We start from the raw sequence: 14,541 nt of genomic DNA on the forward strand, positions 1-14,541 counted from the left end.
ACAGATTTCGCTATCTCTCATAGTTTCTGAATTATACTGACCCATTTGGATTGATCAACCTGTATAAGCACCCCCCACCTATTACGCATCGTTTAAAAGTTGCCATACAAACAAACAACAAGAATATTGACCATGTTCGAATCCCGGATATGTGTGATAGATTAAAAAAAAATTGAATGCCATTATTATTAAATCTAAAATCGAAGCCATGGTTCCTAAGAACAGATTTCGCTATCTCTCATAGTTTCTGACTTATACTGACCCATTTGGATTGATCACCCTGTATAGTCGACCTTCACCAATCTGTCTGACGGATGAAACTATGAAAATATGAAAGAAAATATGTTCCAGAACATAAATAAATAGGGTTACCTAAAGAAATATGGTCAAGGCTAATTTTAATAAAATTTTTGAAAAAAAAAATTTTCGGCAAATTTCACCGATTTGTCTGACGAACGAAATAAGTTTCAATGGAAAGTAAACAGGGTTGCCTGCGAAAATCCGGTCAGAAATAAGGGTTGCCAGGCTTTTAATTAAAATAAGAAGGGAAGACTTTTAGCGATAACTCATAAACGGCTTAACTGATCAAGTTTGTTTTAATTTTATTTGATTTAGTTTTTTAAACACTATTTTCATTTTTTTCATATTATTTGGACAGATGGTTCAAAAGTTAGAAGGAAAAACCGTTTTTTTTTTCTAAACGATTAGTTCGATATAGGGTTACATACATTTTTTTTCTTGTTTTTTCGTTTGATACCAGTGTTGTAAGATGATATTTGATATGAGTTTTAAAATAAATAGGGTTTTCAAAAAAAAACATGAAAATAGTGCTTAAAAAACTCACTACATACCACCAAGTTATTACCAGTGGTAACTACTGGGATTTTTTTTCCACCTTTTACCACTGGTAACTACTGGGAAAAAAAATCCCACTAGTTACCACTAACTCGGCTTGGTGGAATTTTATTCCCAGTAAGTAGTTACCACCTAAATATTGTTAGAATTCAATACTTATAAAAACAGTAAAAATAGTATAGTATAAATGTAGCGTGCTGTAATACATGAAATTAAAAATAGCCTTGACCGTATTTCTTTAGGTAACCCTATTAATTTATGTTCTGGAACATATTTTTTTTCATATTTTCATGCTTTCATCCGTCAGACAGATTGGTAAAGGTCGACCATATGTGGGATCTCCTACTATTAGTTTTTTTGTATCAGCATCTCTGTCATAAAGTTGTGAAAATTTGTCACACAAATCCCGTGCAATCACTCTGCAAGCTGATCTTGGTGTTACTTTTGATTCTTGGAAGAGTTCAGGTTCCGTCACACAGGCGCGTTTTCAGGGCGGGGCGTGAGCGTTTTATATGTAAAAGCGGCGCGCCAAGCTCACGCCCCGCCCTGAAAACGCGCCTGTGTGACGAAACCTTTAATCTGTTATACAGTTCTCACGATAGCGTTGACTTCGGCATTAGAAATCGGTTTACAATCATTTAATTTTGTCACTAACTACTACTACTACTAACCGTATTAAAGAGACTATTGAGCGAAACCAAGGTTCCAAAGTGTTCGGAAGTCTATTGTAATAAATTATTTGGCAAATTAACGGACATTTGAAGGCATAATTAATTTGTTTATTTCAAAAGGGTACAATCAGATACTCTGGTACAAAAAAAGTATACTACCTATTAATAATTGGTCCAATTCGTGAATTTTGTCACACATTGATCTTGCGACTGAAACTCGATAAACCTAGCTAGAAGTTTCTAAAGCAAATCTAAATAAGCATGATGCAGACATATAAAATGGCAATTGTCAATAATATGTGTTTTATAAGTGTTAAAATGTAGCAAGCTTTGGTAGTCACTACATATTTTTTTTTCATTAAGATCTGATTGAGGTGTAAAAAGCTTTTGGCATAAGCCTATTTCTGAATTATATTGAAATTTATGATTACATCCAATGAAATATGGATTTTCATACGTATCACTAAATAGAATCATCTCTACTTCAAGGAAATTCAGTACGTTTTCTTCATGTTTATAGAGAAGGTAATCGCCTGTTGCATAATTTATCCCCCTGTAACCTATTTGCGAAGCCGAGAGGATTGTTCCAGGGGTGGTGTTAGAAATCAAGCACCTAACGCTTGATGGTAGTTCGTCGATTCTGTGTACACGAGAATGTTTGGAAAATAATTTGGTATCATACCGAATACCCTGAGAAAGATAACCCTCGTGTAGTTGATGACGATTTGATAGTGAAAGTGTGATATTGACAAAATTTGGAAGGTGTCGGACAACGTTTTTGAAAAACCTATGTTTGCTTTCAAATCTAAGCGTCCAAGAATAGATCAACGGTCCATGAATTCTCGTCAATTCACCATAGTGTAATAGGTAGTGATGTTTAGGTCTTAGCGGAGTATTAGGGAATAACTGTTTCCTAAGTATTAAATATTCTTTTGTGCCAGATGATAATAAAGCTGTTTGACCAATAGATATCTCATATGCGCAAATAAGTTGTGCTATTTCCCGCAACTTTATTATCATTTGCCAGACAGGGTCGTGAATATTTACAGAGTTTAATAAAATTAGCGGCAAATAATTTAGAAAATGCCAGTTTTCAAGAGCTTGACCCCCTATTTTAACAGAGCCAGCTTTAAAGGGTGGTGGCACACTTTTTTTTTCCATTTTCGACAAACGTTCCATTTTCATGTTTAAAAAATTTGGCGTAAAGCTTTTGTTATTGATGAAATAGTTGATAGCTAAAGCGATGTCAAATTGCACAACACCCTCAAATAAATCATGTCCTAAACACGGAGGCAAACCGTCAATGACATGATAGTTTTCGATTTGGTTAAAAACGGAGTCCTGTTTAACCCCTCGATTATGAACCGATGAACTACCATCCTCATGTAATTGGTTAGAGATTTTTACGTCTTCGTTATAGTCTTCAATAGTTCTTTTTTTTCCTAACAGTATTGGATTTTGCGCAAAAGGTTCTTTCTCAATTAAACAAAACCTGCAAAAATATTTTACATTAAAGTTTTCAACAAAACCACCAATGGTATGACTTCCCAAATTGTCACCAATTATTGTCAGAAGAGTGCCATAAATAATTTGATTACACTCTTTAATATACACTCCACGTGTTTCTAAGCTTCTAAGGTCTTCCGTTAATTTACCAAAAATTTTATCATGACCGAACTCTTTTAAATGTTTTTCCTTGCACAATAATACCAGTTTCATGTTATCTATTTTAGACCTATTATAAGGAAAAACATTTACCAGCGTCATGTAAACTCCTAGTATTTTATGTTTGATCTTAGATGATCCCAAGGGATTACAAACTTCAAAGGCGTCTTGATACAGTATTATTTTTAATGTGTTTGGATTATTTATGAATTCGTTATTACACATTTTTGAGCCACATGTTATATCTTTTAAAACATCATTTACTTTATTTTTTGGGTTTTGAAATTGTTCAAGAAATGTCTTATCTGCAAACCACGTTCTAATGGTGTCTATGATTGGTATATATTGTAAGGAACACATTTTGTTAAAATTGTTTCTACCTAACATTATAGAAATTGGTAACACAATGTTACAAAGTTCCGAGTAAAGTTTAAATCTTAAGTACTTGCTTGTCAACTTTTTAGACCAACTGCCATTCATACTATCTTCATATGTCGAATTGAAAACATGTTTCTCCATAGCTTCTTTAGAATCTGGATAAGTTTCAAGAGCATGTAGACATTTAATTTTAATATTTTTCAAAGAATTTTCATGGACATCTGAATAACCTTCTACCACACTGCAAATAGCATCTTGAGAAAGAAAATTTCGTGCCTCTAACTTGAGTAAAAGTAACAGCAATGGTTTCAAAAATAACAAATCAGTTTCGTTATTAAGATCCGTATTGACTTCTAAATCGTCAGACATATTACAATCTTGAATATCGCTAGTAGTAGGCTGAACGTGATCTAGGCTACTCGGGTTTAAAAAATCTTGATCTGTCAAATTCGAAACAGAGTTAAAATGATTGCGATACACATGACTTTTTAATGATGGTATACTAGTAAAAGTAGACGAACCACATGAAGTTGTTTCAGATGAAAGATTATATGGACAAGTTACTGCTTTTCCGGATTGAATATCATGAGTTCTTGAATGGTATTCGACATTTTTTAACAATATTCTCTGATTACATTCTGTACACTTAGAATAGGTTGAATTAATGTCAACTCGTGGACTATCAGTACTAGTCCCAGGCTGATGCAATCTAAAATTGTGATTTCTAAAAGACTCATAATTATTGAAAACACTCTTACACAAAGGATCAACACACGGAAATTTTACATTTTTACAGAACCTGTGACTTTTTTGATGGTTATTGTACGAAATTACTGTGGAGAAATTCTCGCCACAATAACCGCATGTAAATGCCATTACTGGATTTTACTGATTAAACTAATCACTTTATTCAGCGTGCGTCCTTTACGGACTTTACTTCCTTCTTTAGGGTTTATTTTAAACACAAACCTTTGAAGAAATTCCAATGTGTTTTGACAGTGCACTGGATATTCCATATTCAAGTTGAAGTAAGCCGCCATCAGTAGTTGTAACGACGTAGACAGACTCGCAGTTTCGCTAACAATCGTTTTTTCTACCAGCAAGTAATATATATTTTCATTATCTGTGGGCAAAAAACAAAATGGTTAAAACAGGAAATATAATAGGCTCCCAAATTTTATACCTCCTCCTCAAATAAAATAATTTATCGTATTACGTTAAGTGGCACTACTAGTGAGTAAGTGTACAAGTCTCGGGCAGCGCAGTTTTAAAAGGGTATAAGTTCCATGCAACACTTATGCCCCTTTTAAAACTAAGCTGCGCGACACTTGTACCCTTTTTCACTAGGGCCACAGGTTTATTCAATACATTTACGTTTTAACACTGTATGTTTCATATTATAAATTATATGAAACATACAGTGTGGTGCTTCGCAGGTAAGGCATTTTATCATTGTAATAATAATTAAGTCTCACCTAAAAATACAATGTTAGGCGCAGCTATTTCGGGTAGCTCTGCAACTTGAACCCTGGTTAATGGTTTCTGGAAAAGAAAAAGTTAATAAGATTAGTAAATGGAACTACTATATTTAGAATGGAACCACATCCGGAAGAAAATGGATTATGAATGAAATATATATATATATATATATATAGATACCTCATGTGCTTGGTATATGAGTTTTATATCTTCATTGAAATAAGTTGCAACCATCTGTAGGTTACAATTCAAGTTATTGTCATTAACAGTGCATGTCTTATTTTTTTTCTTCGTGATCAAAGTTTTCAACCGCTCATTCAATGCCGTCGTTTTATTTTGAAATGCATCCATACACTGGCCAGAATTCAAGGCACAAAGACGATCAAAATGCGAAATCATATATTTCTCCTCTAACAATACTGGCCATTCGTTAAGAATATGTGTTACGGCAGGTGCTGAGTTCAGAAATATCCTTTGCTGTGCATAGGTCTCGTTCATGTAGAATTCAACTTTTGATTCATCTCTTTCCTTTATGGAAGAAACCGATTTTAGCCAGTCCTTTTTAGAATCTAAAGTTTCAAGATCCACATTACCAGGATCACTGGGTTGCCATTCTTTGCAGCCAGCACTCAAATTTTTAACGACTCGAGATTTCTTTCTTGATCCTAAGGTATCCATTTTATTCGGCCTTTGTAGATAATGAACTCTCTCTTCAACTTTTTTAAAAATGGTGTGGTAGCCTGTTCCTATGAGTTCGTTTGTATCAGCATCTCTGTCATAAAGCTGTGGATATTTGTCACACAAATCTCGTGCAACCACTCTGTAAGCTGATCTTGATGCTTTTGTTTCCTGGAAGAGTTCATCTGTTACAGTTCTCACGATAGTGTTGACTTCGGTATTAGAAATCGGTTTACAATCATTTAATTTTGTCAAAAGCGACGATGGAAGTTTGTTATAGGGAATGTCAAACGCAAAGCTATTTATGCTTGTGTCGCTGTTATTGCTAATTATGCTTGTTGTTGGTGAATTAGGAGCAGTGATTGTAGACGCTGTTGCTGTGCGACTTTGATTATCGCTTTGATCAGGTTTCCAGTTATCCCCTATAAGTATAACCTCATTTTGGAGTTCTTTGAGAGCTTCATTGTCTTCTATTTCTGTGCCATCAATCAAAAAAATCTTTGATCCGTATATATTCCTTTCATTTGCTGTAATAAAGATGTTTTTTTTTTATAAAATGGTTACAATTAACATAAACAAAAAATATACAGCAATAACTTTAATATGAGAACCTACGGATGGTTAGAACATATTACAATTATTATTACAATAAATTATAATATTTTAGCATAACAGCGAGGGGCGTTGTGTCTAAGAAACTTTTTATAATCAAAGAAACGCCCCATGATTCGATCAAGTTGTGTTCAAATGTATGGGGAAGACAAACAAATTATGTAATGTAGTATGATACCTTTGAGTATGGTGCTTTACGCACACTAGTGTCCCATCCCATCCCCTCCCCCTGACGCAACCCCCCCTTTTAGCATGAAATATGTCCCGGTTGACGGTTTTTTTTTTAATTTTTGAGAAAAGTATTAGAGTTAGGAATAAAGTGTCAAGGTAAGAAATAATCCTCAATAAATTTTAAACAAAAAAGGTCACATGCAACTTTTTGGTAAGACTCACCATTCATGCTAAAAGGGGGGGTTGCGTCAGGGGGAGGGGATGGGACACTTGTGTGCGTAAAGCACCATACCCAAAGGTATCATACTACATTAATTGAATGCATCAAAATCGGTTCAGCCAAACGCGAAATAATCCCGAACAAATATACATATATACGGGTCAAACTGAGTACCTTTTTTTTGAAGGCGGTTAAAAAAGGTAAAAAGGTATCAACATTTTTCCCGAAAGCGCAGTGTTTTATAGAAGCCAAAAAAAAGTGCTCATTTTATTGCAAATTACTGAAGTTTAGATCATTACAAATGCGAGACTAAAACTCCCGCGTGTCCGGCGTGTCCAATTTGCATAGTTTTTGTGTAATAAATTTTTGAAGATCGTGTTTTAGGCCCTAAGATTTTACGAAAAACGTTAATAATTTGCAAATTATTTTGTCAACTTTCTGTTGTTTAGTTCTATTGGATAAACCATTCAAAGACGCAAATTTAGTGGCAATTGTGACTTCTCTAGGTATATTGGTTATAAAGATATTAATAAATTTATTGTTCTTGGTTTTCATTTTTTTTCTTCCATGTTCCGCCGTAGTAGGAGCCCATATTTGTATGACAGCTTCATTTATATGTCTTCTATCCACCCTATTTTTTACAAGACCTAATTCCGTGGAACATTCTAGTAATCATCGAAACACTTTATATCCGGGTTATCCGGCCGCTAGGGTTGGCACTTCGGTATTTTTATTTATACGCCATTTTCTTGGGGATATCTGGTTTCGAGTTCATATGGAAGAAAATGTGGTCCCACTGCTTCGAGAACTGATTTAGTAAGTACCTATCAGGCAAGTGAGAGTCGGGTTCGCATACGAAGGGTCTAAAAAAATTTTACCATGTCATACAGTGTACGATGACACGGATCCTCAATGTGCAACTCCAACTCGTACTTGACCCTTACTTTATTTAATTTAATTTTTAAACATTTAATAATTGGAATTTAAATTTAGGGCAGTACGTTTCAATATATTTTTTGTTTCAGATGCTGATATGGACTTAGAAGAGATACTGAATTTTAAAAGAATACCGGTTTGGAATTGGAATCGTCGTTTGGATCGCCAAGGATGATAACTGATCTGAAACTTGTATTATTTAGACTACTTATACTGAATTTTAAAAGAATGCCTGTGGATTTGGAATCGCCGTTTGGATCACCAAGGCCTAAAAAAGAATTATTGGGAGAATTTTTTGATTTTTGATGATTGGGATTAAATACAACATATTTAAAAACTTTATTTGTAATTAAATACAGAAGAGAGCTGTTGTCTATTTTTTCCGAACACCGCATGCACAGGAATCTCAGGAGTAAATCCCAACACCAACGTCCGAGTTCTGTCCAGACGACAGTTATTACGAGGTGCAAGATGGGGCAGAGAGCCTCGAAGTAGAAAATGATGACCCGACCTGATGAGCCAACTAAAAAAAGATATATACAGCAGTGTTTCACCTTACTGCATGGTAATGAGGTCCAAAAGGGTATACGTCTCTTTGTAGTCGACTGTCATACAGCTAACGACCAAAATGTAAATATTATCTACCCTAATTATAAAGAGGAAGAATTTGTAAGTTATCTTTAGCTAATAAATTACTAAATCTTAAAAAAAACTTATTATTTCATATGTGTAGGTTTTTATTAACATATTAAAGTTTATTTTTACCACCCATAAAAGTGCTATACTGTGTATACAGCGTTAATATTATATCCGGGTGAACCCGGATATTGGTAGTGGCAGCCCTGACCGCAAATTTTGAATTGGCTTTAAATTCAATCTTCCACGGAATTAGGTCTTGTAAAAAATAGTGTAGATAGAAGACGTATAAATGAAGCTGTCATACAAATATGGGCTCCTACTACGGCGGAACATGGAAGAAAAAAAATAAAAACCAAAAACAATAAATTAATTAATATCTTTGTAACCAATATACCTAGAGTGGTCACAATTGCCTCTAAAATTGCGTCTTCGAACGGTTTATCCAATAGTACTAAACAACGGAAAGTTCATAAAACGATTTGCAATTTTTTTTAAGTTTTTCTCATACAGCTAACGACCAAAATGTAAATATTATCTACCCTAATTATAAAGAGGAAGAATTTGTAAGTTATCTATAGCTAATAAATTACTAAATCTTAAAAAAACTTATTATTTCATATGTGTAGGTTTTTATTAACATATTAAAGTTTATTTTTACCACCCATAAAAGTGCTATACTGTGTATACAGCGTTAATATTATATCCGGGTGAACCCGGATATTGGTAGTGGCAACCCTGACCGAAAATTTTAATTGGCTTTAAATTCAATCTTCCACGGAATTAGGTCTTGTAAAAACTAGTGTAGATAGAAGACGTATAAATGAAGCTGTCATACAAATATGGGCTCCTACTACGGCGGAACATGGAAGAAAAAAAATAAAAACCAAAAACAATAAATTCATTAATATCTTTGTAACCAATATACCTAGAGTGGTCACAATTGCCTCTAAAATTGCGTCTTCGAACGGTTTATCCAATAGTACTAAACAACGGAAAGTTCATAAAACGATTTGCAATTTTTTTTAAGTTTTTCTCATACAGCTAACGACCAAAATGTAAATATTATCTACCCTAATTATAAAGAGGAAGAATTTGTAAGTTATCTATAGCTAATAAATTACTAAATCTTAAAAAAAAACTTATTATTTCATATGTGTAGGTTTTTATTAACATATTAAAGTTTATTTTTACCACCCATAAAAGTGCTATACTGTGTATACAGCGTTAATATTATATCCGGGTGAACCCGGATATTGGTAGTGGCAGCCCTGACCGAAAATTATAATTGGCTTTTAATTCAATCTTCCACGGAATTAGGTCTTGTAAAAAATAGTGTAGATAGAAGACGTATAAATGAAGCTGTCATACAAATATGGGCTCCTACTACGGCGGAACATGGAAGAAAAAAAATAAAAACCAAAAACAATAAATTCATTAATATCTTTGTAACCAATATACCTAGAGTGGTCACAATTGCCTCTAAAATTGCGTCTTCGAACGGTTTATCCAATAGTACTAAACAACGGAAAGTTCATAAAACGATTTGCAATTTTTTTTAAGTTTTTCTCATACAGCTAACGACCAAAATGTAAATATTATCTACCCTAATTATAAAGAGGAAGAATTTGTAAGTTATCTATAGCTAATAAATTACTAAATCTTAAAAAAAACTTATTATTTCATATGTGTAGGTTTTTATTAACATATTAAAGTTTATTTTTACCACCCATAAAAGTGCTATACTGTGTATACAGCGTTAATATTATATCCGGGTGAACCCGGATATTGGTAGTGGCAGCCCTGACCGAAAATTATAATTGGCTTTTAATTCAATCTTCCACGGAATTAGGTCTTGTAAAAAATAGTGTAGATAGAAGACGTATAAATGAAGCTGTCATACAAATATGGGCTCCTACTACGGCGGAACATGGAAGAAAAAAAATAAAAACCAAAAACAATAAATTCATTAATATCTTTGTAACCAATATACCTAGAGTGGTCACAATTGCCTCTAAAATTGCGTCTTCGAACGGTTTATCCAATAGTACTAAACAACGGAAAGTTCATAAAACGATTTGCAATTTTTTTTAAGTTTTTCTCATACAGCTAACGACCAAAATGTAAATATTATCTACCCTAATTATAAAGAGGAAGAATTTGTAAGTTATCTATAGCTAATAAATTACTAAATCTTAAAAAAAAACTTATTATTTCATATGTGTAGGTTTTTATTAACATATTAAAGTTTATTTTTACCACCCATAAAAGTGCTATACTGTGTATACAGCGTTAATATTATATCCGGGTGAACCCGGATATTGGTAGTGGCAGCCCTGACCGAAAATTATAATTGGCTTTTAATTCAATCTTCCACGGAATTAGGTCTTGTAAAAAATAGTGTAGATAGAAGACGTATAAATGAAGCTGTCATACAAATATGGGCTCCTACTACGGCGGAACATGGAAGAAAAAAAATAAAAACCAAAAACAATAAATTAATTAATATCTTTGTAACCAATATACCTAGAGTGGTCACAATTGCCTCTAAAATTGCGTCTTCGAACGGTTTATCCAATAGTACTAAACAACGGAAAGTTCATAAAACGATTTGCAATTTTTTTTAAGTTTTTCGTAATATCCGGGTGCCTAAAACACGATTTTCAAAAAATTATTACACAAAAACTACGCCAATTAGACACGCGGGAGTTTTAGTCTCGCATTTGTAATGATCTAAACTTCAGTAATTTGCAATAAAATGAGGATGTCACTTTTTTGGCTTCTATAAACACTGCACTGTGAAACGTCACAAATATACATATAACGAACTTACTAAGTTTTGTGGCAGGTTATTAGCTACTATTTGATACAGTGCAGGCATTGCAGTCTCCTGGGGCAGCTCATCAATTTTGCAGAGTCTAAAAGCAAGCTTAGGGGTCGTCCATTAATTACGTCACACGAATTTCTAGGTTTTTTGACCCCTCCCCCCTCCTTGTCACACTTGGTCACATTTGGCAAACCCCTCCCCCTAGTGTGACGTCACATTTTTTCTACGAAATCGCCAAATCGAATTAAGTAAGTATCTAAGTATTATTAATATTTTATCAAAATATTTTTGACGATATAAATATTAGTAATTTTATAACCCAAAACTGCTTAGGAAAGAAAATTAAACGAATAAAAACGATTATTGTTTTAAAAACTTGTTATTTAAATGTACAGCGAATAAAATAATTAAATAAATTTTTGGTTACTGATGAAGTTAAAGTGACGTCACAAAGTTTGTGTCTCCCTCCCCCATGTCACAATATGTCACATTTTCTTGACCCCCTCCCTCCCCCTAAACGTGTGATGTAATTAATGGATGACCCCTTACTACAGAAACTAAAAGCACATTATGTTTCATGTCACCTCTATTGCTAAAGACATAAAATTACAGATAGCAACTACTACCAGGGGCCCATTTCTCAAAAGCTTGTAGTTTGTAATACAAGTGGAAGTTCCTTTCTAAAAAAAGCTGTCAAAATCGCTGCGTGACACAAAAAGTGTGGCATCCACTTGTATTACAAGTTACAAGCTTTTAGAAACGGGCCCCAGCACTCAAGACATTTTTGTCTGTAGAAAATTTAAAACAGTAATATGTTTATTTTTTTTCTAGAAATAAACAATTGAAACCAGTGCGCAGTCAGTTAACTCAGTAGTCAATTTGCTAGAAACCGGCATTAATATGTAGTGATCGGTAACAAAGTTTTAATTTCATGGCAGTATGGCAGAGTTGCATTAAAGGAAAGTAACAATTTTGAAGGAGACAGTCAAATAAGGTTCATTAAAATTATTGGTAATGGTTAATAACCTTTATATGAACGCTGCAATGAAATTAAATAATAAATAAATATTATAGGACATTCTTACACAGATTGACTAAGTCCCACAGTAAGCTCAATAAGGCTTGTGTTGTAGGTACTCAGACAACGATATATAGGTCCGTGGGGTAGGGGGGCACGGGGGCTCCACAAGGAGCTCAGCAAACGCCTAAGGCAGGCCACAGGTGACCCTCGCGCGGGCAGCTTTCTCGCGCAAAGATTGTCCATAGCAATCCAGCGTGGGAACGCTGCCTGCGTGATGGGCACCTTACCAAGGGCGCAAAATTTTGATAGGTTTTTTTAAATTTTAGCTTTAGTTTTTAGTTAATTTTAGTTTTGTATTATTAATATAAATTTTACAATAAATGAGTTTTTTTTTATATACAAATACTTAAATACATAGAAAACACCCATGACTCAGGAACAAATATCTGTATCATCATACAAATAAATGCCCTTACTGGGATTCGAACCCAGGACCATCGGCTTCGCAGGCAGGGTCACTACCCACTAGGCCAGACCGGTCGTCATACATACATGTAAATTAGAATGTTGTAACCGATCAGGTGATCACTAATTACTTAATATGTTAAACAAATTTCTGTATGTAAGTGTGACTTTTCAAGTTAGCGCTATGGCGTACAATGTAATTAAATATTTGCTTAATAGAGTCAGACTGTGAAAAGTCTGCAGTGATTTTGATAGCCCACGCAGTGCAAGTGTCATTTTAAACGTCAAACTTCTATGAAATTATGACGTATAAATAACACACTGCGTGGGCTATCAAATCTGCTGCAGACTTTTCTTGGTGCGACTCTACTACCATTCACATAGATATATGAGAGAGGGTATAACAAGTTTGTATGTATTTACATAGAGGTATATCGGCACGAATAGATCTAATTAAGTGACAGAAAATAGGCCTCTATCTACAATCTACATACCTAATTGGATACTGTTTAGCAAAAATATTAATATGTCAAACCACATTGATTTTGCAATATGTCAACTTCAAGCGTCTAATTTTTAAATTGACATCACGACTTTAAATCTTACCAGTAAAAGATAGAATATTAAATGCAATAAATAGCATTTCATTTTTAGTTGTACCACTGTTCATGATAAGCAACGATGTTACTGCAAAATAAATGTGGTTTGAGTCAGCACATTAATGCTTAACAATAGGTATCCAATTATAGTCTATTCTACAATACACTACATTCTACAATTACACAAAAAATATTTCATTACGAAAAGTCAAATTAATTTAGATTTACTCACCATTTTCAATAACATTTTCTATTGTTGGGTCCATTATTTGAACCGCTTTTTTGATTTTTTGATCTACAGACCAAATTTTTATAACAGGCATGTTTTACTGTGAAGGAATAACACAATTTATTAGTGTTGGTGACTATTTAATTAACCTACAAAATCAAGCATGTACTAATATCGTTTTAAATTTAGATGTAGCTAGTAAATACTTACATTTTTTTAATGGCATACGACGAGTGCTCCAAGATTTGCAGATCTGGTCTGATCTACCCTGGACGTGGACACGATATCAACTGAACTTCGTAAAGGACGCTGAGGAAACCGTTAGAAAAAGTTGAACCGCGAACCCTTTCTGGAACAATCATATTAAGTACATAACGCTTTAAGGTCTAATGCAGATTTCACTAGATATTCGATGCAAGAAAGTAAAGGTATATCTAATACTTATATTTACCAGTTTTCTTCTATGCTATCTCCAATTTTACACGTTTACACAATTAACCTACAAAATCAAGCATGTACTAATATCGTTTTAAATTTAGATGTAGCTAGTAAATACTTACATTTTTTTAATGGCATACGACGAGTGCTCCAAGATTTGCAGATCTGGTCTGATCTACCCTGGACGTGGACACGATATCAACTGAACTTCGTAAAGGACGCTGAGGAAACCGTTAGAAAAAGTTGAACCGCGAACCCTTTCTGGAACAATCACATTAAGTACATAACGCTTTGAGGTCTAATGCAGATTTCACTAGATATTCGATGAAAGAAAGTAAAGGTATATCTAATACTTATATTTACCAGTTTTCTTCTATGCTATCTCCAATTTTACACGTTTACACGAGTACTACTTTCTACGCACAGCGAGCGCCATTTTGAAGTGAACAACTGCGCACCAACGCAGCTGCAGAAGGCCTAACGCGAACCACGTTCGACGTGTTGCCTCCCTGTCACACTTACGTACAAATTCACAGGTGCGGCAGAGAGGCAACACGTCGAACGTGGTTCGCGGTAAGCCCTCAGGTGCGTGGCGTGGGGTGCGCTTCATGGTGCGCTTGACTAGCGATCGCGTGATCCATGTAGCTTGCGCGCCATTCGC

General features: G+C 34.2%; 1 protein-coding gene across 7 annotated transcripts; it reads right to left on the bottom strand.

The window, feature by feature from the left end:
• Nucleotides 1-1,445: 1,445 nt before the first annotated feature.
• LOC134675057 (uncharacterized) lies at nt 1,446-14,334 on the bottom strand. 7 transcript variants are annotated; one of them, XM_063533207.1, is made up of 8 exons: nt 14,244-14,334; nt 14,003-14,141; nt 13,653-13,791; nt 13,446-13,542; nt 11,135-11,219; nt 5,229-6,253; nt 5,045-5,111; nt 1,446-4,692 (listed from the first exon to the last, which is right to left on the bottom strand). In XM_063533207.1, the coding sequence occupies exon 8, from the start codon at nt 4,443-4,445 to the stop codon at nt 1,767-1,769; it is 2,679 nt and encodes an 892-aa protein (XP_063389277.1). In that variant the 5' UTR covers nt 4,446-4,692; nt 5,045-5,111; nt 5,229-6,253; nt 11,135-11,219; nt 13,446-13,542; nt 13,653-13,791; nt 14,003-14,141; nt 14,244-14,334; the 3' UTR covers nt 1,446-1,766. The 7 variants fall into 7 exon arrangements, 6 of the variants coding, with proteins under 6 accessions (XP_063389277.1, XP_063389274.1, XP_063389279.1 ...); XM_063533204.1 differs by having other exon boundaries at nt 11,135-11,230; XM_063533209.1 differs by lacking the exon at nt 5,229-6,253.
• Nucleotides 14,335-14,541: the final 207 nt, after the last annotated feature.

This window comes from Cydia fagiglandana, chromosome 21 (genome assembly GCF_963556715.1).
Source record: "Cydia fagiglandana chromosome 21, ilCydFagi1.1, whole genome shotgun sequence".
NCBI lineage: Eukaryota > Metazoa > Arthropoda > Insecta > Lepidoptera > Tortricidae > Cydia > Cydia fagiglandana.

Excerpts from the sequence above, each read along its gene's own strand:
- LOC134675057 (XM_063533209.1), bottom strand. The coding sequence starts at position 4,445 with ATGGCATTTACATGCGGTTATTGTGGCGAGAATTTCTCCACAGTAATT.